The sequence below is a fragment of the Phoenix dactylifera genome, chromosome 12 (genome assembly GCF_051530095.1).
Source record: "Phoenix dactylifera cultivar Ajwa chromosome 12, Ajwa_hap1_PhDact_Kaust_v1.1, whole genome shotgun sequence".
Classification (NCBI taxonomy): Eukaryota; Viridiplantae; Streptophyta; class Magnoliopsida; order Arecales; family Arecaceae; genus Phoenix; species Phoenix dactylifera.
Window position 1 is genome coordinate 18285668 of NC_143201.1, and position 27206 is coordinate 18312873.

Consider the following 27206-nt stretch of genomic DNA (forward strand, 5'->3'; position numbering starts at 1 on the left):
AGCCAAAAAAAATTTCTCAACGGCCTCCCCCAAAAAAATAGAACCCTGAAAACAAACAAAGACCAGGTTTCCACCGTCTGCGCGATCCAAGGTTGTGGGGTTCAAACAGCAAAGACCTCTTCTTCCTCCCCTCTTCCCTCTCCTCTCCTCTCTATCTGAAAACAAGAAGAACAAGGAGAGCTGATGTCTGTTGCTCTGGGAGCTCCTTCAGGCTCCAAGGACATTGACCTTGCCACCCCGGAGATGGAGAAAGAAGAGAACGAGAACAAGAAGCTGTATGAGGAGGATGAGGAGGTGGAGAAAACCAATGGCGACGCAGATGAGAAGCTGAGCAGGAAATTCAGCTGCACTTCGGTCAGCTCGACCGACATCAACGACGACGACGCCGGCGATGAGGACGATGACGACGAGGATAAGAGAGCAGTGCAGCTGGGCCGCCAGGTCCCACTCAAGGAGCAGCTGGAGATGGATAAGGTGGTTTGGTGGCACACTTGGTGTTCTTAGATTTGGTTAAGAAAATGTGAAGATCAAGATTCGTTGTTTCAATACTGGATCTATACCGGTGCTACATTAGCATTGTATCGGTACATACGATACAGAATCTTTTTGATGTATAGAATGTTGTTATACCTTCCATTTAAGGCACCGGTGCCGAGCCGGTACGGTACATTCCGTATCATTCGATTTTAGCTGGGACGGCGAACCATGATGGAGATATTGTTTTAAAATCTTTTCAATATATTGAATATCGGTACATCTCCCATACTAGATATCGGTACTGGACTGGTACGATACACTCCGTATCATCCAGTTTTGGCTGGTACGGCGAACCATGATAGAGATATTGTTTTTTAGATCCTTGTTGGCTGGCTAGGTCTCTTTCTAATAGTGGAAATGGGGAATGTGTTTGACAGGATGATGAAAGCTTGAGGAGGTGGAAAGAACAGCTGCTTGGCAGTGTTGATCTTACTGATGTTGGAGGTATTCCTTCTTGGAAATCATTTTTCTCATTTATTTAGTTCTTAATTATTTCTTCACTCTCCTTATATGCCAGTCTGATAAGTGAATGCGTTGAGTTTTTTTTTTTAGAGAATGATATTCCCGTCTTGATTTTAGAGAATGATATTCCATTGTTACATGGGACGGTTATTTAGAAATGATGAAATGTATACCTGTCTATTTAGGTATTTCATTAAGATTCTAATGTTTCTATCAAAAAAATAAATTAATAGTCTAATGTTTGAAGTATTTGATTTACCTTATAGTCCACTTATACCGTGGTTGCTAAATATAATTATTTTGGTGACTCCAATTCGTCTCCATTCTTGCATCTTTTTTTTGTAACTTTAATCTTCAACTAAGCCATGCTGAACCTTGGAAGCAATTATCTCCGAACTATGTTGTCTAACATTCTTGCTGACAACAAATATTTTGTTGCTCCTTTGATTTCACTGTTCGCTGGCTTCTTGGTTTCAAACTTACTTCTTCAAAAAAAGGGGGCAGAAATACTATATAAAAGCTTTAATGCATCACAATGATTCAATAAGTTCATATATATTTTTATGTCTGGCAATGGAAAATGTAGTTTGTTTGACATGAGATATATTCAGTAAAACTTGTTCTGCTTCTTGTTATATATATCTTTTTTTTTTTTTTCTGAAAAACTTTTCTCTGGGATCTTTACAGAGAATCCAGATCCAGAAGTAAAAATCCTAAACCTTACCATCCTAACTCCTGATCGTCCGAATCTTGCTTTACCAATTCCCTTCGTCCCTGATGCAAAGGGCTATGCATTTGCACTCAAAGATGGGAGCCGCTACCGTCTCAAGTTCTCTTTCACCGTCCTCAACAACATTGTCTCTGGACTCAGATACACAAACACAGTGTGGAAGACTGGAGTAAGAGGTATAATAGATTCTCTTTGTTTCTTCCGCTAGAACTAGAGCAAATACCTAAACTTGATTGAATTCATTAATTTTCTTAATAACTTTACCTTCCAATGTCTTCTTAAGTTCTTTTTTATATGCAGTGTTCATTAATTTCCCTGTTTAAGTAGTATGTCTAATCTTTTCACAGTGGAGAACAGAAAAGTAATGTTAGGGACTTTCAGTCCTCAGAAGGAACCTTACACATATGAATTGGAAGAAGAGACCACCCCTTCTGGTATATTTGCAAGGGGATCCTATTCTGCTAGGACAAAGGTAAATTGTAATACAAGTACCATTTTATATATATATATATATATTTTCTAAAAATGCATAGATTATGATTTTGTGCCTCTCATTGCTCCAGTTTGTGGATGATGATGGGAAGGTATATCTGGACATGAGTTACTACTTCGAGATTAGAAGGGACTGGCCAGCGATTTCTTGAGCAAACTACTAATTTTACTGATATTGATTAAAGATGTTGTATGATTCCATCCACAAGTGAATTCAAATTGATCTTTTGTCTAGAAGGCTTAGGTGAGAGAATTTACTAGTTTTTTTGCATAATTGCAATTGGATGAATGGCAGACTTCACAAGAAAGTAAGCTGAGGGAGCAATGTACTGAACTATTATAGTCCCATGCTGGAATCTTCTCTTTCCCTCTCTCTCTCTCTCTCAACCTTTGATATAGAGATTCTTTTTGATAATTATTTTAATTCCTTACTCTCCTTGTCTTGTTTCAAGGATCTATTTGGTTGTTTTTCGAAATATTTTGGAAGGAAGCCTCAAGATAGGAATTTCACCTCCACCTTAATGCACCTTAAAGTTCCTAACTTTTACAATCTCAGAATCAAGGTCAGAGGAACCGGTACTAGACACCATACCGGTTCTCTAGCGGGACAACTCGATACAGGCCGTGCCGGGCCTATATCGAGAGAGGGCACAATATCATGGGAGAGAGGAAAAGAGAAAGAGAGTGAGTGGGGGAGAGAGGGTTGGAGGAGGGTGACGGATGCCGGAGGAGGATCGGCAGAGGCCGTGTTCAAAACAGGAGAACTAGCCGCGACCTATCTGTCGCGGCCTCCACCCCCCCGAGGGGGCTTCTGCCGGCTCCGCCGCCCTCCTCCGGCCCTCCCTTCTCTATCTTTTTCCTTCTTCTTCTCCGGCTCCGACAACAGGTCTTGTTTTCATTGTTGGAACCCAACTGGTGAGCCACCAGTACGGCTCGAATTTGCTGGAACTGCCCGATTTAGGATGGTTCCATTGGAGCTGCCCGATTTAGGACGGTTCCACCGACCTTGCTTTGAATTTTGTTTTTTACTAGCATTGCAAGTTCTGATATGCCTCCTGAGGCATATAAGATTCTCTAATATGCATCGTAACCGGCTTATCTCCCTCAGGTGTTGATTACATGCTGTATATCTAAATACCTGAAGATAAATCCTTGCAAGAGGAATTGATCATGCTAAAGTATATCCATAAGCAGGTAGTAGTAAGGAAACTATTGAATCCATTGCGTTGCACCTCAATTAAAACCTTGCCCATGCTCCTCCAGCTTCCTGCCTTGTCAACCAAGTATCTTTTACATTTCACTGATCAAAGCAGGAGACAAATAGACTTGAATATCATAAGGCAAATCAACTTTATTTTCTTAAGAAAAGGCACAATGAACCTACCTTCCTCTGAAAAACAAAAAACCTTCACCAAATTACTCCTACCTTCACTACTGAAATCCCTAACATCCCACGAGAAAACTAAGATCTTGATACATAGAACAGAAGCATCCCAAACCAAAAACAAGCTACAAAAACCTAAAAATCCATAACAGGTCCCAGGTATTTGGGTTTGTAATCAACCATTTGTATCTCTGATGATACAAATTTCTTAGACCTCATGGAACCAAAATATCACAAGCTTGGTTGCAAGACTCCAGCACTATAGCCATACCATATCACCTTGACTCCCATCCATAGTATTAAAAGCACCAGCTTGATCTGCCTCTATTCCTCGCTCTTCCTGTTATCATGTGATGTCTGCTTTGTCTGTGACCACAAGAAATGCTCCTGTAAAGGTCAGTTGTGGTCGAAGCAAAAAGTCTTGACCAAAAAACTTCACTTCTAGTTGAGATTACTAATTTGAATAGGGTTGCATGTTTTCACACCAAGGGACATATGCAGTGTCACATTCCCTGAGATACTGAGGAAGCAGGACGATAACTAGAGAAACTTTGGTAAAGAAACAACTTCAATTGTAATTAGGCAACAATTTTAGTCAGTATTTACAAGGGACATATGCAGTGTCACATTCCCTGAGATACTGAGGAAGCAGGACGATAACTAGAGAAACTTTGGTAAAGAAACAACTTCAATTGTAATTAGGCAACAATTTTAGTCAGTATTTACAATCAACTATTTTCGTTTGATTGGGCACTTCATGTACCCATCACTGTCCTACCAAACCATGAGAACCTACAAAAACTGCTCCCAATCTAAATCTGAGACTAAGTCATGACAATGTCCAACGCATCCTGTTATCTCAAACATTTAAAAAAACAGGTAGAAAGAAGAAAAGGAAACAATAGATATTAGTAGTTCAAGTAGATTGTCAGCTGTCTGTGGTTACTGCACACCTATCTGCTTCCATTATCATCTGTTGAGGACTCAGATGCAGAATCATCTAGAGTAGAGTTTGAGATAGTTTCAGATGCACTTCCATTTTGACCATCCAAATCCACAGATCCGTCTTCAGTTGGCCTTTTCAAGTGCCAGTACATTATGCTTGCTGTCAGTGTAAGCATCATCTTTTGATTCACCTGACAAAGTATATCATGAAGGATCATACAAAAGAATACAGGAAACAGCAACTCAGGGAATATGGCACCTTCAAAAGTAACTCATTTTCAATTCTTTAATTTCAATTGACCAATTACCTCTACTACATCTTCCGGCAGCAAAAATATGGAGCAACCGAGCTTCCTTGCTACTGAGATTATATAAGAGGCATTCATCTTTTTCTCTTCATCTGCACATTGCTTCCAATTGTTAACCCATTAATTTTCAGCTATACTAAGAATGTGATGAACACCTAGCACTAACATAAAGTCAACTAAAGGGGCAACAGTAAGTCCACTTTTCCAAAAGTCTAATTTCAAAGGAAAACTACTCTATCAGTGCTCAACAACTAGATAGATACAGGAATCAGAGCAAATCACATCACAGCTTAGATAGAATAGGAATTTTCTCATAATAAATTCATAGGAGATGATATATGAAAAGAACTCGAGCAGCAATAATAGCATATCTGGGTTCTTTCTGGGAAGGAAATCATATGTATATATTTGGAATTTAATAGTTTTTTCTATACGTCTAAATGAAGTCATGATTATACTAACTGTTACTCATCTCAGATGTTACTAATCATGATTGTCTTTCCAGATCAATGAAGGAAAACTTCGGACGTAATTATAACTTGGGTCTTGATTGCTAAAAGCAAGAAGAAAGAAACACATCAACAATGTAAACATAAAAATCTAACTCTGGAGGATCTAAAGATGATATGGGCTGGATCAAAGGACATGTTTACTGACATCAGATGAAGAGCAATAATCTCTCTACAGTAAAATCCATGATATGGGCATGTTTCGTTTCTTGTTCAGATACATCCTTTGTGATATTGTGCTAGAAAGCCAACAATGACAATGCACATGAGTAGCCAAATACAAACATATGCAATTGAAGGCAATAAGAATCCTCTTTAGTCATAGTATGTCCATTCTTAAATATCCACACAGATATGAACGTGAGCCCATACATGTTAATTCATGGCCACAGATAAGCAAGGAAATAGCTTGAAACAGACATATGTCAGATGGTTCAGTTTAACAGTCCAGAGATGTCTAATCACTATCCCATGGATGTGACAAATCTGGAGAACATGCTCTTTGTCTTGTATCCAGGAAAGTGCATGGTGTTCTTGGGTCAGACACATGGTCCAAATATGAAGGCATTGTATGAGGGCTTAAATATATCCACAACATTAACTTATTACAAAAAGTGCCCTCATTTACTCATATGTATGTAGTTTATCTTTTCACATAGGAACATTTGTAGGTTGTTATAGGAAGAACAGAATAATCTGATAAACAAGATGATATTATGGTATCAAGTAATTGTAAATAAATTGAAATAAAGTATCTCTTGATGAAAAACCTACATTTTCAGGTGCAACAAAAGAAAATGGAACAGCTTAAACAGCATTGTGGATGTCAGAGTTTACCATTTTCTCCATGAGTAACAAGGCTCCAGTTCACAACTCGAGGTTCCACAGCACTAAGCAAGTCAAGGAAGAAAAAGCCACTTGAAAGAGTTTTATCCTGTATACATGGAAAAACCATGTTGCATTATCAAAGTTTTCCATAAGCAATTGTTTTTTTTCTCATTGGCAACAAAGCAAAAAAAGTTAAAGGCTAAAGAATGTAGAACCATGGCTAGTTGAGAGAGCATCTTCAATATTAACAGTATGATAGAATATGTACTTTTTTAAAAAAAAATTCTTGGTATTGTGTATTTCCTAGATAGGTCTACAGGTCACAACAGCAAATGTTATGGTTAATACTTTGACGGAATCATGTAATAGACCATCTTTGCAAAAATGAAATGTAGAAACATCATTACCTTAAAACTCTCCATACGAGAGTGCCTTCCTGAACTCTTTACTTTATCATTAGCCCAGTTCAATATATCTATATCTTTTATCTCCTTCTCATGAGAATGCAATCTCAAATTCTTTAAAAGTTGGAGGATATTGTACCGCATTAATTGCCATAAAAAAGCTGAAAAAAGACCAAGATTTATCTGAACAGCAGAAGTTTGCATTGATAATTTATGCTTAAGTTGCAAATACACCACTACAGAGAGCTCAACGCTAAAAGTCAAGTATCCCAGATGTAATTGGAAAAATAAAAAAAATGCAGATGGCTTTGGAGTCATTTTAAACTCACCCAAAATGAGTTTCTTATTTCCTTGAACAATATCATTCCCAGCAACATTAACCAGTGAAAATTTTAATTGTTTCCCTATTTTCACAACTTGATTGCAATTTTCTACTTTTCTGAATGGCATTTTAATTGGTGGCTTGTTTGCAACCTTCCAACAGACTACTCCTGGAGCTACCTTGTCAATGGATTCTAGAAGGACCCATCTGCAAAATCACAGAAATATTTCTCAGCCTAAATATCAAATAGCAAGGAAAAAACAGGAAATACGAACAGCTTACCCATTTCTAAGATCTTCAAAAACATTATTGATGTATGTTGAGATTCCAAGGCTATTTATCCATAATCGGAATGCTCTTTCTTCCCTGGAAACTTGTATATCGTCAGACATTACTTCTAAAAATGAGATTTGTTTCATCTGTGATGATAACCCATTCCTACAGCCAACAAGTAAATATTCCTCAGTACCCACACATGTAAGTATATGCATATCTATACGTCTCACAGAAACCATGAAAGTAAGCATCAACAGGCAGGGCATGCTATGTACCATGCCATTGCCTTACTAGCCCAATCAGCAAGGTATCAGCTGTATGCCTGTACCTGGCAATTGGCGCAAGGTATCAGCTGTATGCCTGTACCTGGCAATTGGCATGCTGCCATGCCAGTGCATGCCAAGCACTGGCATAAAGCTGCAAAGCACGGTAAGTTCAATCCTTTTTTAAGTAGTAAGCAATTGATTATTGTGGCCACGAGAAATAGGAAATGTTTAGAGAAAAGAATAATAAAGATTGTTAAAAATTTATTTTAATTGAAAGAAAGGTCTTGACCAGGTTTGCCCCTCTTTCTCTCTGTCTAATCTTTTCTTCTATATCCTCCTTCTCATGCCTTACTCTCTAAAATTATATCGTCAGATGCCACTCCTTTGAATGCCTATTCAAGTTTAGATACTATGGGTTTCTGATTCAATGAACTAATGCTCATTTTCTGATATCCTATTTTCAATTATGCAATGATCCTATCCGAAAATCCATTAAATCGGCTGACTTTGCAGAAATCGGCCCAAGACATCTGCAATACTTACAAGTCCACTAGGGATCTTTACGAATCATCCAATCAACCTGAGCTCCCCTACATCGGACTTAACCTCCACTATACAGATAAAATAGAATTTTTGACCCTTATAATTTTTATAATGGTCAAAATTGCCTTTTCCAGTCTTGTTCTATATAATGGAAAAGCAATGTAATTTGTTGACATAAGCCCAAGCTTTTTCCTAACCCTCAGGTACAATATGCATATGTAGGTCCTTCCCAATTGTCCTGAATAACTCGTATTATAGTATGAACTCCCAATATAATATTGCTCAATTATACATACAATACTTTCAAGAAGAAAACAAAAAACCTACAAAACCATTGCAAAAATATTATTACAAATTTCAAATCAGGGTCTTCACAGAAATTTGTATGTATGTACACATGGTTGATCTTCAAATAGAAGCATGTATATCAAGTCTAGGCAACTGCCTGAAATACATGCCACTCTTCCCTGATGAAGGTGGCTGGTCAAGGACTATTCTTTTAAACAATACCTGTAATCAACATATTAGCTCAAAAGATTGAAAGAGCTCAGAAATTCACCATGATCCTCACCTTTTCTGAAAAATATGCGCAACGAAAGCAAGATTAAGATTTGGTGAACCTTCAACGATGTCTTTTGGGGTCAGATATCTTTTGCAACCCATCTTATCTGCATGTTCAAGAACTAATTTTGCTCTTTGTAGAGGATCTTTCACTGTCATTGCTGATGGCTTACTACTGTGTTCAGGTGCTAGAACATTCAGTAAACAAGCATAGGCCTCTCCATCCTGCAGTAGCAACAGATATCAAAACTTATGAATGAGCCACAGGTTTTTCTGTTTAGAAAGATTATACAATGGATGCAGTCGACTGTATATTTTTCAATTACTGAAATGTACAATCCCACCAAAGAATACATATTTCTGAAATTCCACACTGAAAAAATAGCACAGATATATCTGGACATGAAACAGGACTTTTAATATATCAGAGTCGCATAAAGATAGTCTAAACATGTTTAGAGAAAAAAAGAGGGACATTTTTTTGGTAGATGAAACAAAAGGAGATTTAGGTTATGTTTTCAATACTACACCCAGTACACTTCTAACTTAGGTTGACGATGGGCCTCACAAAATTCATGGGAAGATGGGAAGCCCACAAGTCAAGCTAAAAGAAAACATGACAGCCTAATGCTATCTAAAACCTGGTAGAAACTACTGACTGACAAAGTAGGCTGCCTGCCCACTAGGCAAATGCCAAGATGGAATAATGTCTGACAAAAAAGGGTATCAGGATAATATCTGACAAAAAAGGGTATCAGAATAATGTCTGATGAAAAAGGCTATTGGCCCCCTCATGTTTAAATCTTCTGCTACCTGCAAATGGATCTCCAGCAATTTATGCGTCTCTAACAACATATTAGCACCCAAGTATTTCTAAACCTCCAATTACATCAAATATTCTATCTTTGGTTTGAAAACTTTCCCTCCTATAACTACTTGATGTATCAGTAAAAACTTCCAAAACTGTTGATTCTTTTATTTAAGTGCTATTTGATATGGGTTCAAGTATTTCCTAGCTATTTAAAAACTCGAGCGTTTAGATAGATGGCCCCAAGAGCATATAAGCACTACAAGAGTCCTTAACATATCCGATATGGGGCTATCATTCCTCAACACCCCCTCTCATGTGTAGAGCTCAATGGACGGAACATGGAACAAGGGGTGACACATGGATTAATAAGTGGAAGCATGGAGGTTTCGATAAGCAAGAAGGATTGGTGGGCTCTGATACCATGTCAAGATCCTATCTAAGAACCCAAAAATTTAGATGGATGGGTCCAAGAATATATAAGCACCATGGGAGTCCTTAACCTATCCCATATGGGACTATTATTCCTCAACGGGCTCTGATACCATATCAATATTCTATCTAAAAACCTAGGTGTTTAGATGGATGGGTCCAAGAGTATATAAGCACCTCAAGAGTAAACCTATCCGACGTGGGACTATTATTCCTCAACATATAGAAAAGGAGTGACCTTTATGATGGATCGGTCAAGGAATAATAATCCCATATTGGATAGGTTAAAGACTCTTGTGGTGCTTATATACTCTTGGACCCATCCATTTAAATGTCCGGATTTTTAGATAGGATCTTAACATGGTATCAGAGCCCACCAATCCTTTTTGACTACTGAAACCTCCACACTCTCACTTACTAATGCACGTGTCGCCCCTTGTTCCAAGTTCCATCCCTCGGGCTCTATATGTGAGAGGAGGTGTTGAGGAATAATAATCCCACATCGGATAGGTTAAGAACTCTTATGATGCTCATATACTCTGGGGCCCATCCATCTAAATGCCCGGATTTTTAGATAGAATTTTAACAGATAGAATTGGGGGCAACCTAGTTAGACAAGTATCAATTATGGAAGTCCCAAAATGACAATCTATACTATCAAATATGAAATATCTCTGAAATTCCATCTTAAAATTTATAGCATTAATACAATTAGTGTTCTAAAAATATTGTAGGTATTTAAATTAAAAATCCAAAACATTGACCATAATCTAGGCATCTTAAATCAAATACAAGCCAAAACTCAACTATTTTGGATGTTTCTAACCATTAAACAAAAATAAAACATTGTATTGCCACTAAAACTAACAATTAGGAGAATTGGATAGCAAGGAGACCTCGGAAACACACAATTTTTTAGCTTCTAAGCATTCTAAACATCGCACAGCATGCTCAATGTTGTAGATTTCATTTTGGAACCTCCAGCACTGAATTTGATTGAAATAGGAGAAACACATCTGCAAGCTCAGACATATGCATGTAGCATTTATGGGCATATCTGTTCATAAGCATACGTTTTTTGTGCCATTTAAATGGTCAATTCATGATCTATAGCATCTAAAAGGGTTAAAACCATAAAATATTTCGTTGGTTCTTACCCATGTACCAATCAGTCACAGAATACATTATTTTGGGACCATGTGCGCTTTTAGATGTTTCAAGTATGATTAACAGTTGCAGGACTGTTTAGTTCTAACTCTTTAGTTGATAACTAGTAACACATTAAAAGCTATGTAGGAACAACCTAAATTATATTGGCTGAAGTTAAGAATTTATTTACCAAAAAATCTATGAATTGAAAACTAAATATACTTTTGGCAGCGAAGACAAATTAATTTAATAGTAAATATATGCTTTACAGATTTACTGAACAAAATTCATGAAAAGTTGGTAGGTTGATGTTCCCCAATTTTTTTCAGATAGTTCTGTTGCTGATTAAAAATAAACTATATATCATACAACATCTTGAAAAAAATAAAAAGGATTACTAGGTTTTGAAATTCAAAGTTGAAATACGCAAAATATATTAAAAATTATTTAACTTTAAATTAAAAGTCACATGGGCCTACCTTTACATCTGATGAGAAATTCGTTATCAGTCTCTTAAAGCTACTTTTCTTCAGCTGAAAGTTCATCCATCTAAGTAGTATCTTCTCTGGTGGTAGACTCATCAGCTCCTCAACGTCCTGTAAAACCACAATAATTCAAGGCACTTGATGCAAAATTTTTTAAACTTAACTCTGAAAGCCAATCAAAATTTCTGAAAGGAAATTATTATTGTGAATAAGATATTGTGACACACCTTGCTGTCATCAACCAATTCTACTAATTCAGGAGTTTTCTTCAGGTTAACATCCGCCAAAAGTTGTATCTGTAGTGGCATTATGATAAACACATGGTAATTTTTTTTTTCCCCTAAAATAATATGATATTGAAAGAAAATCTCAAGAGCCGTACGGTTGCTGCTTTTCTAATATATAATTATGTTAATCTGTTTATTTAACAAGACAGCAATTTGAGACTGTAAATACAAGTATTGCCTTTTGGAATTTTGCATATTCAAGACACAATTAAAGTCATTCAGAGATCACCAGCACATACCTTAATAATTTGAGATATCAATCCAAGAACCAGATGAGGCTGCAAGTGTATATGAGTGGTAAGTAAATATGGACAGAAACAAGTCTCAGAAAAGATCTACCACAAGATAATTGCTTCATAAGATATTATATATTCATATCTCCTATTCACCATTCTGCTGCAATTATGGAACATTCTTCCATACATCAACAAGATAATCATCTTGTAAAAAATGCTCAACTCATTGAATATCCAAAATCAATGGATGAAATTAATAATTGGACAATTCCAAAAGTATTACCCAATGAAATCTATCATATAGGTAGATGGGATTTCAGTTCAAAGATGATAATAAAAACAATTGAACAAACATTCCAAACAGATGGAACACCACAAACCCTTAAATTATTAAGGAAAGAAGATATTGAAAAATATAGAAAAAAGTATCAGTTCCTACATATAGGAATGATTCAAGTAGCTTTTAAACCATTAACTTTACTAGGAAATAATACTAGTTTAATGTCAACCATCAGAGATGGGAGATGTAATCTATTTAAAGACTCCTTAGCAGCGGTGGTGGAAACTAGCCTCTGTCATGGACCAGTGTATTTCAACTGTGTTCCAAACCTTAGTCTATCTTTGACAGACACAAATTTATATGAAGCCTTAAAACTAAATATAATAACATCTGGTTATGACTTTATACCAGGCTCAGAAGTAATAGCAATAAGCTATAGACTTCATTTTAAAGTACTAAACACTTTAGTACCTAAAAACATAGTAGATACCCAAAAGGGTCAAACAACTCTAGTATATACAAATCTAGAAACAACGAGAATAGCCACAAATAGATTAATTTCATGGAATGAAATAAATTTTCCAGAATCATGGTCTATAGAAGAAGAAATTCCAACACCACCAATAGTAAACACGAACATAGACCAGATAATTCAAATGACTGATGGGTCTGTAGAAATCATGTTTAATAATTCTACAAGAAAGGTCAAAATTCCTGAAATTGGCAGGTCAATGTCAAGTAGAAGTTTAGATACAAGACCTTCTACTTCCAGAACTAGAAACAATGAGACAAATGTTGTAGAAGAAATAAATATAAGTAAAAATAATATTCCCTATGGAATTTATAAGAGTAAGGAATCTCCTACTCGATCAGAAATGAGTTTCCATATTTAATGGATTATAGTCAAGGAAGCTACATAAGAAGAAAACTCAATGAAGAGTTTCAATCAGAAGGTAATAAACCATTTAGAATATGGTATTTGGGAAAATTTTCTCCGCTAGAATTAAGATACTATAAAAATAAATATTATGAGGAACTGGAATACTATCAAAAGATAGAATATTTTACCCCTTGGTTTTTGAAATTTTATACAAATGAGAAAAACGAAGAAATATTAGTTCTCCAAAAAACATGGACAACGGTACAGGATGAGATAATAAACTCACCCTTTCCTCCGCAACAAATGATAAAACTTCAGTCAACTGAAGCAATGGCTTATTCCAACTTAAGTAAGATGGAACATGCTCATATAACAATCAGAGAGTTAAACACTCTAATAAGAGCTCAAAATTATACAAATGCATACTTATATTGCATAGGAACAGAATTGTTACAATTAGAAAAGAAATTAAATGCAGTACATAAAGACCTGGAGAGAGATATAAAAATTTTAGAAAAATTAAAAGAAAATCCTAAACAAGAAGATAAGGAATCAATAACTCCTGTAATCCAACCACCTCCAGAAGTAAAAAACTTCAGACTAGAAAAACCCAATGCAGAGTTCATAAAGGTTTTAGAAGAAAAATTAAAAGGAATACATATAGGGGTAGTTAATAGGAATTCTAGGACTAACCCTGATAGCGAACAATCAGACGAAAGTAGTTCGGAAGAAATATGCAATAAAATTGCACAAACCCTTAAAATAGATTCAGATGAACAATTATCTGAAAAAGATATCTCAGACTTAGATGAGTTTGAAGAACAGATGAATGAACTAAAAATAAATCCGATAAAATATGAACCTAGACCATTAGAAAAATATTATTACAAAAGGCCCTCTCCATTAGATGTCTTACATGAGGAGAGAGAACCATTTCAGAATTCTTATTCTGGAAAACACATCTATGAATGGAATATAGATGGAATGTCTGATAAACAGATTTTAGATGTAATACATAGAATAATGATGTATTCAACAATTTGCCAACAGAATGGTAACACTGATCATGAAATTGTTAAATTCATAATAGCTGGATTTATAGGTCAGTTAAAAGGATGGTGGCAGGCATATTTAAATGACAACCAAAGGAATGAAATTATGGGACATATAAAAACCATAAAGGTAGAGCCAGATAGGCCAACTAGCAGTGGTACAATAGGTATAGACACTGAACAAGATGCAGTATATACTTTGTGTGTAACCATAATCCAACATTTTGTAGGATTAGAATTAAAAGATGGAGATTCAATGAGAACTCTATTACTTAATCTAAAATGCCCTACTTTAACACATTTTAGATGGTATAAGGATACCTTTATGACCAGAGTATTTCAAGTAAATGATCCTAACTCTGAATTATGGAAATCTAAATTTATAGATGGATTGCCATATTTATTTGCGGCAAGAATAAAGAAAACTTTAAGAGATAGACAGGGTGGAATAAATATAAATTATGAACAATACACCTATGGACAAATTATAGGAGTATGTGTTCAAGAAGGATTAAATATATGTAATGATTTAAAACTTAAAAAACAAATAAAAAAGCAAGCACAAACAGAAAAACACCAACTAGGTGATTTCTGTCACCAATTTGCATATGACATGCAACAAAACCCAGAAGGGTCAAATAGAAAGAAAAGAAGGTACAAAAAATATGTACATAAAACACCTCGTAAAGAGTATAAAGCATATAAGCAAAGAAGATACTTTAAAAAGAAGCAACAACAGCAAGAAAAACATGCTATTAAGAGAAAAAAGAAAAAGAGAGTTATCAAAGAAGAACCTAAATGTTATAGGTGTGGTAGATTTGGGCATTATGCAAATAGATGCTCAATGCGAAGAAAAATTAATTCCTTAGAAATAGATGATAATCTGAAAACCCAGTTAATGAAACTTATGATAAACTCATCTTCAGAAGAAGACAGTAATTATTCAAGCTCATCAGAGGATGAGATAAATGAAGTAATAACTTCATCAGAAGATCAAACAAAGTCAGATAAATGTCAATGTAATATAGTACAATGTGACAAAGATTATTGGAAATCTTTTGTAGGAATGAGATCATTAAATGTACTGACAAACAGTCAAGAAGAGATATTAAAAGTTATAGATCAAATTACTGATCACAATATAAAAAAACAGTTATTAGAATTTCTAATAGAAAAAAATCCAAATAACAGAGAATCGTCAAGATTAATATTACCTAATAAAGGATATCAGTTTCAAGAAGTTATGAATAGATTCAATAGTTATAAGATAAAAGAAAAACCTGTTTCTTTACAAGATTTAAAACATGAAATAAAACAGCTAAAAATAGAAATATCTATGTTAAAAAATGAAAATGAACGATTTAATACTAGAATATCTAGCCTAGAAAATGCAAGAGAAGAGTCTCAGACATCCTTTATAAAAGGTAAGGATATAAAACAGGAAACAGATGATCTTCCTGATTATTTAAATATATTAAACCAGATAACATACCAAAAATGGTATATAAAAATAAATCTAGTAATAAACAAGAGTTTTGCACTAGAAAATGCCAAAGCATTAATAGATAGCGGTGCAGATCTAAACTGCATCCAGGAAGGATTAATTCCAACAACTTATTTTCAAAAGACAGTACAGTCATTAACTGCAGCTGGAGGAAATAAGTTACCAATCAGGTATAAAATACCTAAAGCACATATCTGTAATCAAGATGTTTGTATTGAAACATCTTTTATGTTAGTTAAAAATTTAACACAAGATATAATTTTGGGAACTCCTTTCCTAAATGATATTATGCCAATAACAAAAATAGATAATTCTGGAATTTATGCCCAGAAGGAAGGAAAGCCGTTAGTATTTCTGTTTATAACGGATCCACATACCAAAATGATAAATGAAATCAAAGATATCCTTATAAAAAAGGAAAATCAGCTAAACTTCTTAAAAAAGGAAATGACAATATACAATATAGAAGAAGATCTAAAGAAACCATATAATCAAATTAAGATTAATGAAATAGAGAATCAGTTTAAAAATGAAATCTGTAATGAACTACCCAATGCCTTTTGGGATAGAAAAAAACATCAAGTCAGTTTACCTTATGAGGAATCATTTAAGGAACAAAATATTCCTACTAAGGCTAGGCCAACTCAGATGAACCAAGAATATTTAAAATTATGTAAAACTGAGATAGAAATGCTTCTAAAAAGAGGACTAATAAGAAAATCTTCTTCTCCTTGGAGTTGTACTGCTTTCTATGTTAATAAAAATGCAGAGAAAGAAAGAGGAAATCCAAGATTAGTAATCAATTATAAGCCCTTAAATAAAGTGTTAAAATGGATAAGATATCCATTACCAAATAAAAGAGATTTGTTAGAAAGACTGAATGAAGCAATTATCTTTTCAAAATTTGATTTAAAATCAGGATACTGGCAAATTCAGATCAAAGAATCTGATAGATATAAAACTGCTTTCACAGTACCATTTGGTCATTATGAATGGAATGTAATGCCCTTTGGATTAAAAAATGCCCCTTCTGAATTTCAGAAAATTATGAATAAAATTTTTAATGACATACCATATATAATTGTATATATAGATGATGTTTTGATATTTTTGCAAAACTTTGCCAGTCATATTAAACATCTTAAACACTTCAAAATGGTAGCCCATAAAAATGGTTTAGTAATATCACAAAGAAAAATGAACTTGTTCCAAACCAAAGTAAGGTTTTTAGGACATTATATTTCCCAAGGAAAAATAATTCCAATAGAAAGAAGTATTGAATTTGCATCAAAATTTCCTGATGAAATAATTGATAATAAGCAACTTCAAAGATTCCTAGGAAGTTTAAACTATATATCTGATTATTATAAGAATCTAGCAGAAGATACTGCTATTCTATATGGAAGGCTCAATAAAAGTCCGATTCCGTGGAGTGATTCGCACACCAAGCAGGTAAAAAAAATTAAGTCAAAGGTAAAAAATTTACCCTGCTTAACATTAGCTAATCCTAATTGGTTTAAAATCGTCGAAACCGATGCATCAGATATCGGATTCGGAGGAATTTTAAAGCAATTAGACCCTGGTAATAACAAAGAAATTCTTGTCAGATTTGTTTCTGGAAAATGGAATCCAACTCAAAAGAAGTATTCTACTATCAAGAAAGAAATGCTTTCAATAGTTAAATGTATATTAAAATTTCAAAGTGATCTGTTAAATCAACAGTTCCTGTTGAGGATAGACTGCACAGCAGCAAAACAGATCATAGAAAAAGATGTTAAAAATTTAGTATCCAAGCAAATCTTTGCTGGATGGCAGGCACAGTTGTCTGTTTTTGATTTTAATATTGAATACATTAAATCCGAAGAAAATTCTCTTCCAGATTTCTTAACACGTGAATTTTTACAGGGATGATTCCTCTTAGAGGAGCATATGCTCGAGGAAGAAATTCTTCTCGAGGAATCAGGGGACGCAGTGCCAATGCACTTCCCATGAATACAGAAAATTTTCTGTTTCATAAACAGCCAGAAAGGGTACCACAGATGGTGGACCTAGCAACCTACTTGGGACAACAAAAACAAAAGCAGGTTGAACAGCAAAATGCTGCAAGAGAAAATCTCTCTTCTTCATCATCATCTAAACCAACAATGAAAGAGGTGCTTCAAGAAAGTACTATTGACACCTCATTCTTGCAAAATAATTGTGAGACTATTATAATGTACCTGAGTCCAAGTGATATCGAACAAATGGAAGACCCATGGTGCATTCGTCAAAAATATTTTGATGAGCAAGGATATCCTTCGATGCAAGACAAAGACAGACAGATAATGGAGAAATTATTGCTCCTTACTGAATCTGTGGAAATTAATCACAATTTCCATAATAATAATATAAATAATTATATCAATTATAGTAAATGTACTATTTGCAGGATCATGCAGCCACAAGAATGGGGATTAGATCCCAACAGGCCAATAATGATAACCAAGTATGGTTATGAAATTATGGCGACCTACTGGGACTACGTCGAGGCTTTTACTAACTTATTTTTTTATGAAAATTTCAAGAGAAAGCATTCTTGGTTTTTACAGGTACATCCTGATGTTCTAGCCAAACCCATTCCGGGTTGGTTCAACAAATGGTGGACTTTCTTCGGCCCTGATCTAAAAATATTACCTAAAGAATTATTAGATCTTTTTGAAGAATGGGTGGACAATCATCCCGTCATCAACAAAATGACCGATGATCAAATATGCACTACTACTTGTCCTATGATCTATTTCATAGAGAACAGAATCCCCTGGATCTGGAAGTGGACCCTATCTACTGGATTTGACTCCAATAATATTCCAGTACTAAAAAGAAATGCTCTTTACAAATGGTGGGTAGGAATGCCCAAAGACAAACTAGATGGCATAATAACTACCATCAAAGGAAATATTCATCTTTATAAGGAGAAAAAAGTATTTGGATCTCCTCAACAATCCAGCACTGATGATGACAACTTATTTATGTCCATGAAACATAAATTAAGTAAGAGATATCCTAATATATCTGAAGAAGAAGTAAAGGCAAAATGCCTAGAAAAAATCAAGAAGGAATTCTTCGAAGCATTTGATGATAAATCTATGAAGTCTGCCTCTTCCCAACAATCTTCATCAAATACTCCCGAAAACACAAGTAATACTTATGATTGCTTAGCAGGAGAAGCACAAGATCCAAATGAAGATCTTGAAGTTCAGAATACTCCTACTCCAATGGAGGAAGTATGGCAAACTATTCTCACCCGAAGACCTGGACAAAAGGAAGCAGTCAAATCTTTCCCAAAACCAGATAAAGGAAAGACTGTGGTCACATCAAGCTCAGGATAAAACCATCCTGTGAAGAAATAGCTTCACCGACATCTTTATGTATACAGTGAACAAATGAGTGATTCACTGACAGCTTTATATCCTGTCACCTTTTACTTTCCAGCTATGAGTGGTTTTGTAAATCTGTGTGCACCCCTGATTTTGTAAATCTGTGTGCACCCCTAGTTTTGTAAATCTGTGTGCACCCCTGGTTTTGTAAATCTGGTTTCTGGTTTGTTTTCCTTCTATAAAAAGCCCCCTTGAGATGTGTTCAAGGCAGGCGAAAAATATCGAATGAAGAATTACTTTCTTCCATCTCATCTTTCTTAGTCTTGCTCCTCTTCTCAAATTGTTCTTCCATCTCATCTTTCTTAGTCTTGCTCCTCTTCTCAAATTGTGGTATCAGAGCCTCTTCTCAAATTCAAAAGGCCCTCCTAATAAGGAGCAATGGTCCGTAGGAAGGCCATTTGTACCCACTAAAGCCGGGATGGCGAGATAGGGTGTTCAGGCCGCATCCGTGAGGGACTTATAGACCAAAACTCAGATATGGTATGAATTTAGCAAGATTGATAAGATTTAAAAGACAAAGTCCTGTGATAGGATAAATAATTAAAAGTCTAATAATTACAGAAACTAGCATAAGATAAATTCTTTTAAGATCAATAATATTATATATTCATATCTCCGAACCCAAGAGGGAGGCTACTGGTAGTACCTCGGGTCGGTAATCTGTAGGCAACTATCATTAGTAAGGGTATTAGGCCGAGACATAAGCGCAGGAGAAAAGTCTCGGTAAGCCAACCTTACTAAGGTAGGGAACTGAGCATAGCCAGAATGGCTGGCTAAGCTACTGGTGATAGGAGCATATGAAGGTATAATATTCAGACCTTAAAACTTTTTGTTTTATTCTCTAAGGAGCAATGGTCCGTAGGAAGGCCATTTGTACCCACTAAAGCCGGGATGGCGAGATAGGGTGTTCAGGCCGCATCCTTTTTCTCATTCCTCTTCTTCTTCTTATTCTTCTCATTCTTCGTCTTCTTCTTCTCCCTCTTCTCCTTCCTCTTCTTCTTCTCCTTCTACTTCTCCCACTTCTCTTTCCTCTACTTCTTCTCCTTCTTCTCGCTCTTCTTCTTCTTCTTGCGCTTCTTCTTCTTATCCTCCAACTTCATGTTCTTCTTCTCCTCCATCTTCTTCCCCTTGCTCTTTCTCTTCTCCTTCTTCGACTTCTTTTTTCTCTTCCCCTTCTTCTCCAACTTCTTCTTGTTCTTCTCCTTCTTCTTCTTCTTCTTCTTCTTCTTCTTCATCTTCTTCTTCTTCTCCTACCTCTTCTTTTTCTACGTCTACTACTTCTTCTCTTTCTTCTTCTTCTTCTTCTCCATCTTCTTCGTCTTCTCCTTCTTCTTCTTCTTCATCTTTTTGCTCTCCACCTTCTTCTCCTTCTTCTTCTTCCTCTTCTTCTTCTCCTTCTTCTTCTCCTTCTTCATCTTTTTGCTCTCCACCTTCTTCTCCTTCTTCTTCCTTTCCATCTTGTCCCACTTCTTCTTGTTCTCCCTCTTCTCTTTCTTCTTCCTTTTCCAGTTCTTTTTCTTCTACTTCTTCTTCTCCATCTACTTCCTCTTCCTCTTCTTCTTCTTGTTCTTTCACCTCCTCCTTCTCCTCCCACTTCTTCCTATTCCTCATCTTCTCCTTCCTCTCCTTTCCCCATCTTCTTCTTCTTCTTCTTCTTCGCCTCCTCCTCCTTCTTCCTCTTGTTCCTTTTCTTCTCTTTCTTCTTCCACTACTTGTTTTTCTTCTCCTGCTTCTCCAACTTCTTCTTTTTCTCCTTCTTCTCCTTCTTCTTCTCCTCCATCATCATCATCATCATCATCTTCTTCTTGTAATACTCCATCCTCTTCTTCATCTTCTTCTGCTTCTTCTCCTTCTTCTACTTCTCCTGTCTTAATCTTCTTCTTTTCTTCTCCTTCATCGTTTTCTTCTCCTTCTCATCCTTCATCATCATCTTCAGCTTGTACTTCTTCTACTTCTTCTTGTCCTCCTTCTTTTTCTTCCTCTTCTCAATTCCTCTTCTTCTACTTCTCCCTCTTCTCCTTCCTCCTCTTCTTCTTCTCCTTCTTCTTCTTCTCCCTCTTCTCTTGCTCTTCTTCTTCTTCGCCACCCTCTTCATCTTCTTCTTCTCCTCCATCTTCTTCCCCTTGTTCATTCTCTTCCCCTTCTTCTTCGACTTCTTGGTTTTCTTCTCCTTCTTCTCCTTCATCATCATCTTCTTCTCCTTCATCTTCCCCTACCTCTTCTTATACCACAATTTGAGAAGAGGAGCAAGACTAAGAAAGATGAGATGGAAGAAAGTAATTCTTCATTCGATATTTTTCGCCTCCCTTGAACACATCTCAAGGGGGCTTTTTATAGAAGGAAAACAAACCAGAAACCAGATTTACAAAACCAGGGGTGCACACAGATTTACAAAACCACTCATAGCTGGAAAGTAAAAGGTGACAGGATATAAAGCTGTCAGTGAATCACTCATTTGTTCACTGTATACATAAAGATGTCGGTGAAGCTATTTCTTCACAGGATGGTTTTATCCTGAGCTTGATGTGACCACAGTCTTTCCTTTATCTGGTTTTGGGACAGATTTGACTGCTCCCTTTTGTCCAGGTCTTCGGGTGAGAATAGTTTGTCATACTTCCTCCATTGGAGTAGGAGTATTCTGAACTTCAAGATCTTCATTTGGATCTTGTGCTTCTCCTGCTAAGCAATCATAAGTATTACTTGTGTTTTCGGGAGTATTTGATGAAGATTGTTGGGAAGAGGCAGACTTCATAGATTTATCATCAAATGCTTCGAAGAATTCCTTCTTGATTTTTTCTAGGCATTTTGCCTTTACTTCTTCTTCAGATATATTAGGATATCTCTTACTTAATTTATGTTTCATGGACATAAATAAGTTGTCATCATCAGTGCTGGATTGTTGAGGAGATCCAAATACTTTTTTCTCCTTATAAAGATGAATATTTCCTTTGATGGTAGTTATTATGCCATCTAGTTTGTCTTTGGGCATTCCTACCCACCATTTGTAAAGAGCATTTCTTTTTAGTACTGGAATATTATTGGAGTCAAATCCAGTAGATAGGGTCCACTTCCAGATCCAGGGGATTCTGTTCTCTATGAAATAGATCATAGGACAAGTAGTAGTGCATATTTGATCATCGGTCATTTTGTTGATGACGGGATGATTGTCCACCCATTCTTCAAAAAGATCTAATAATTCTTTAGGTAATATTTTTAGATCAGGGCCGAAGAAAGTCCACCATTTGTTGAACCAACCCGGAATGGGTTTGGCTAGAACATCAGGATGTACCTGTAAAAACCAAGAATGCTTTCTCTTGAAATTTTCATAAAAAAATAAGTTAGTAAAAGCCTCGACGTAGTCCCAGTAGGTCGCCATAATTTCATAACCATACTTGGTTATCATTATTGGCCTGTTGGGATCTAATCCCCATTCTTGTGGCTGCATGATCCTGCAAATAGTACATTTACTATAATTGATATAATTATTTATATTATTATTATGGAAATTGTGATTAATTTCCACAGATTCAGTAAGGAGCAATAATTTCTCCATTATCTGTCTGTCTTTGTCTTGCATCGAAGGATATCCTTGCTCATCAAAATATTTTTGACGAATGCACCATGGGTCTTCCATTTGTTCGATATCACTTGGACTTAGGTACATTATAATAGTCTCGCAATTATTTTGCAAGAATGAGGTGTCAATAGTACTTTCTTGAAGCACCTCTTTCATTGTTGGTTTAGATGATGATGAAGAAGAGAGATTTTCTCTTGCAGCATTTTGCTGTTCAACCTGCTTTTGTTTTTGTTGTCCCAAGTAGGTTGCTAGGTCCACCATCTGTGGTACCCTTTCTGGCTGTTTATGAAACAGAAAATTTTCTGTATTCATGGGAAGTGCATTGGCACTGCGTCCCCTGATTCCTCGAGAAGAATTTCTTCCTCGAGCATATGCTCCTCTAAGAGGAATCATCCCTGTAAAAATTCACGTGTTAAGAAATCTGGAAGAGAATTTTCTTCGGATTTAATGTATTCAATATTAAAATCAAAAACAGACAACTGTGCCTGCCATCCAGCAAAGATTTGCTTGGATACTAAATTTTTAACATCTTTTTCTATGATCTGTTTTGCTGTTGTGCAGTCTATCCTCAACAGGAACTGTTGATTTAACAGATCACTTTGAAATTTTAATATACATTTAACTATTGAAAGCATTTCTTTCTTGATAGTAGAATACTTCTTTTGAGTTGGATTCCATTTTCCAGAAACAAATCTGACAAGAATTTCTTTGTTATTACCAGGGTCTAATTGCTTTAAAATTCCTCCGAATCCGATATCTGATGCATCGGTTTCGACGATTTTAAACCAATTAGGATTAGCTAATATTAAGCAGGGTAAACTTTTTACCTTTGACTTAATTTTCTTTACCTGCTTGGTGTGCGAATCACTCCACGGAATCGGACTTTTATTAAGCCTTCCATATAGAATAGCAGTATCTTCTGCTAGATTCTTATAATAATCAGATATATAGTTTAAACTTCCTAGGAATCTTTGAAGTTGCTTATTATCAATTATTTCATCAGGAAATTTTGATGCAAATTCAATACTTCTTTCTATTGGAATTATTTTTCCTTGGGAAATATAATGTCCTAAAAACCTTACTTTGGTTTGGAACAAGTTCATTTTTCTTTGTGATATTACTAAACCATTTTTATGGGCTACCATTTTGAAGTGTTTAAGATGTTTAATATGACTGGCAAAGTTTTGCGAAAATATCAAAACATCATCTATATATACAATTATATATGGTATGTCATTAAAAATTTCATTCATAATTTTCTGAAATTCAGAAGGGGCATTTTTTAATCCAAAGGGCATTACATTCCATTCATAATGACCAAATGGTACTGTGAAAGCAGTTTTATATCTATCAGATTCTTTGATCTGAATTTGCCAGTATCCTGATTTTAAATCAAATTTTGAAAAGATAATTGCTTCATTCAGTCTTTCTAACAAATCTCTTTTATTTGGTAATGGATATCTTATCCATTTTAACACTTTATTTAAGGGCTTATAATTGATTACTAATCTTGGATTTCCTCTTTCTTTCTCTGCATTTTTATTAACATAGAAAGCAGTACAACTCCAAGGAGAAGAAGATTTTCTTATTAGTCCTCTTTTTAGAAGCATTTCTATCTCAGTTTTACATAATATTAAATATTCTTGGTTCATCTGAGTTGGCCTAGCCTTAGTAGGAATATTTTGTTCCTTAAATGATTCCTCATAAGGTAAACTGACTTGATGTTTTTTTCTATCCCAAAAGGCATTGGGTTGTTCATTACAGATTTCATTTTTAAACTGATTCTCTATTTCATTAATCTTAATTTGATTATATGGTTTCTTTAGATCTTCTTCTATATTGTATATTGTCATTTCCTTTTTTAAGAAGTTTAGCTGATTTTCCTTTTTTATAAGGATATCTTTGATTTCATTTATCATTTTGGTATGTGGATCCGTTATAAACAGAAATACTAACGGCTTTCCTTCCTTCTGGGCATAAATTCCAGAATTATCTATTTTTGTTATTGGCATAATATCATTTAGGAAAGGAGTTCCCAAAATTATATCTTGTGTTAAATTTTTAACTAACATAAAAGATGTTTCAATACAAACATCTTGATTACAGATATGTGCTTTAGGTATTTTATACCTGATTGGTAACTTATTTCCTCCAGCTGCAGTTAATGACTGTACTGTCTTTTGAAAATAAGTTGTTGGAATTAATCCTTCCTGGATGCAGTTTAGATCTGCACCGCTATCTATTAATGCTTTGGCATTTTCTAGTACAAAACTCTTGTTTATTACTAGATTTATTTTTATATACCATTTTTGGTATGTTATCTGGTTTAATATATTTAAATAATCAGGAAGATCATCTGTTTCCTGTTTTATATCCTTACCTTTTATAAAGGATGTCTGAGACTCTTCTCTTGCATTTTCTAGGCTAGATATTCTAGTATTAAACCATTCATTTTCATTTTTTAACATAGATATTTCTATTTTTAGCTGTTTTATTTCATGTTTTAAATCTTGTAAAGAAACAGGTTTTTCTTTTATCTTATAACTATTGAATCTATTCATAACTTCTTGAAACTGATATCCTTTATTAGGTAATATTAATCTTGACGATTCTCTGTTATTTGGGTTTTTTTCTATTAGAAATTCTAATAACTGTTTTTTTATATTGTGATCAGTAATTTGATCTATAACTTTTAATATCTCTTCTTGACTGTTTGTCAGTACATTTAATGATCTCATTCCTACAAAAGATTTCCAATAATCTTTGTCACATTGTACTATATTACATTGACATTTATCTGACTTTGTTTGATCTTCTGATGAAGTTATTACTTCATTTATCTCATCCTCTGATGAGCTTGAATAATTACTGTCTTCTTCTGAAGATGAGTTTATCATAAGTTTCATTAACTGGGTTTTCAGATTATCATCTATTTCTAAGGAATTAATTTTCCTTCGCATTGAGCATCTATTTGCATAATGCCCAAATCTACCACACCTATAACATTTAGGTTCTTCTTTGATAACTCTCTTTTTCTTTTTTCTCTTAATAGCATGTTTTTCTTGCTGTTGTTGCTTCTTTTTAAAGTATCTTCTTTGCTTATATGCTTTATACTCTTTACGAGGTGTTTTATGTACATATTTTTTGTACCTTCTTTTCTTTCTATTTGACCCTTCTGGGTTTTGTTGCATGTCATATGCAAATTGGTGACAGAAATCACCTAGTTGGTGTTTTTCTGTTTGTGCTTGCTTTTTTATTTGTTTTTTAAGTTTTAAATCATTACATATATTTAATCCTTCTTGAACACATACTCCTATAATTTGTCCATAGGTGTATTGTTCATAATTTATATTTATTCCACCCTGTCTATCTCTTAAAGTTTTCTTTATTCTTGCCGCAAATAAATATGGCAATCCATCTATAAATTTAGATTTCCATAATTCAGAGTTAGGATCATTTACTTGAAATACTCTGGTCATAAAGGTATCCTTATACCAACCAACCTTACTAAGGTAGGGAACTGAGCATAGCCAGAATGGCTGGCTAAGCTACTGGTGATAGGAGCATATGAAGGTATAATATTCAGACCTTAAAACTTTTTATTTTATTCTCTTTTATTTTATTCAGACCATAAAGATGTATATAGCTTTATGTATACAGTGAACAAATGAGTGATTCACTGACAGCTTTATATCCTGTCACCTTTTACTTTCCAGCTATGAGTGGTTTTGTAAATCTGTGTGCACCCCTGGTTTTGTAAATCTGTGTGCACCCCTGGTTTTGTAAATCTGTGTGCACCCCTGGTTTTGTAAATCTGGTTTCTGGTTTGTTTTCCTTCTATAAAAAGCCCCCTTGAGATGTGTTCAAGGGAGGCGAAAAATATCGAATGAAGAATTACTTTCTTCCATCTCATCTTTCTTAGTCTTGCTCCTCTTCTCAAATTGCTCTTCTCAAATTGTGGTATCAGAGCCAAGTTGTGGTATCAGAGCCAAGTTGTGTCATCAGAGCCAAATTGTGGTATCAGAGCCAAGTTGGCGTTCTCAGTTCAATAGCCCCGAACCCAAGAGGGAGGCTACTGGTAGTACCTCGGGTCGGTAATCTGTAGGCAACTATCATTAGTAAGGGTATTAGGCCGAGACATAAGCGCAGGGGAAAAGTCTCGGTAAGCCAACCTTACTAAGGTAGGGAACTGAGCATAGCCAGAATGGCTGGCTAAGCTACTGGTGATAGGAGCATATGAAGGTATAATATTCAGACCTTAAAACTTTTTATTTTATTCTCTTTTCTGTACTTATTAGACTTTAATGAAATTTAAATGTCTTGTAATCTAATCTCATGCTAATTAATATCATAACTGAGCAATGGTCCGTAGGAAGGCCATTTGTACCCACTAAAGCCGGGATGGCGAGATAGGGTGTTCAGGCCGCATCCGTGAGGGACTTATAGACCAAAACTCAGATATGGTATGAATTTAGCAAGATTGATAAGATTTAAAAGACAGAGTCCTGTGATAGGATAAATAATTAAAAGTCT

The 27206-nt window shown here is 35.1% G+C and overlaps 2 protein-coding genes across 8 annotated transcripts in view; one reads left to right on the forward strand and one right to left on the reverse strand.

The window, feature by feature from the left end:
* Positions 1-6283, forward strand: LOC103705730 (rho GDP-dissociation inhibitor 1-like). Of its 2 annotated transcripts, none has more exons than XM_008789563.4 (5): positions 1-474; positions 915-981; positions 1687-1905; positions 2077-2201; positions 2293-2636. In XM_008789563.4, the coding sequence occupies exons 1-5, from the start codon at positions 184-186 to the stop codon at positions 2371-2373; spliced, it is 783 nt and encodes a 260-aa protein (XP_008787785.2). In that variant the 5' UTR covers positions 1-183; the 3' UTR covers positions 2374-2636. The 2 variants fall into 2 exon arrangements, with proteins under 2 accessions (XP_008787785.2, XP_088564882.1); XM_088708756.1 differs by lacking the exon at positions 2293-2636 and adding an exon at positions 6150-6283 and having other exon boundaries at positions 46-474.
* The window catches only part of LOC103705729 (fimbrin-2-like), a 27135-nt gene continuing 3820 nt past the window's right edge, over positions 3892-27206 (reverse strand). For 2 of the 6 annotated variants that reach the window (XM_088708749.1, XM_088708751.1), the window contains exons 5-14: positions 11968-12006; positions 11669-11737; positions 11436-11552; positions 8578-8792; positions 7204-7359; positions 6929-7128; positions 6603-6760; positions 6205-6301; positions 4859-4950; positions 4281-4741 (exon numbers count right to left, since the gene is read on the reverse strand). In XM_088708749.1, the coding sequence (XP_088564875.1) occupies positions 4559-4741; positions 4859-4950; positions 6205-6301; positions 6603-6760; positions 6929-7128; positions 7204-7359; positions 8578-8792; positions 11436-11552; positions 11669-11737; positions 11968-12006 (1326 nt within the window). In that variant the 3' untranslated portion in view covers positions 4281-4558. Of the gene's footprint in view, positions 3972-4280; positions 4742-4858; positions 4961-6204; positions 6302-6602; positions 6761-6928; positions 7129-7203; positions 7360-8577; positions 8793-11435; positions 11553-11668; positions 11738-11967; positions 12007-27206 lie in introns of those variants that run through there. The other 4 variants (XM_088708750.1, XM_088708752.1, XM_008789562.4 and 1 more) reach the window with 4 other exon arrangements.

Bases quoted from the DNA above. Each gene is read 5' to 3' on its own strand.
- LOC103705730 (XM_008789563.4), top strand. From the start codon at position 184: ATGTCTGTTGCTCTGGGAGCTCCTTCAGGCTCCAAGGACATTGACCTT. The intron at 475-914 runs GTGGTTTGGTGG...TGTGTTTGACAG, and splicing joins AGCAGCTGGAGATGGATAAG to GATGATGAAAGCTTGAGGAG. The intron at 2,202-2,292 runs GTAAATTGTAAT...TCATTGCTCCAG, and splicing joins CCTATTCTGCTAGGACAAAG to TTTGTGGATGATGATGGGAA.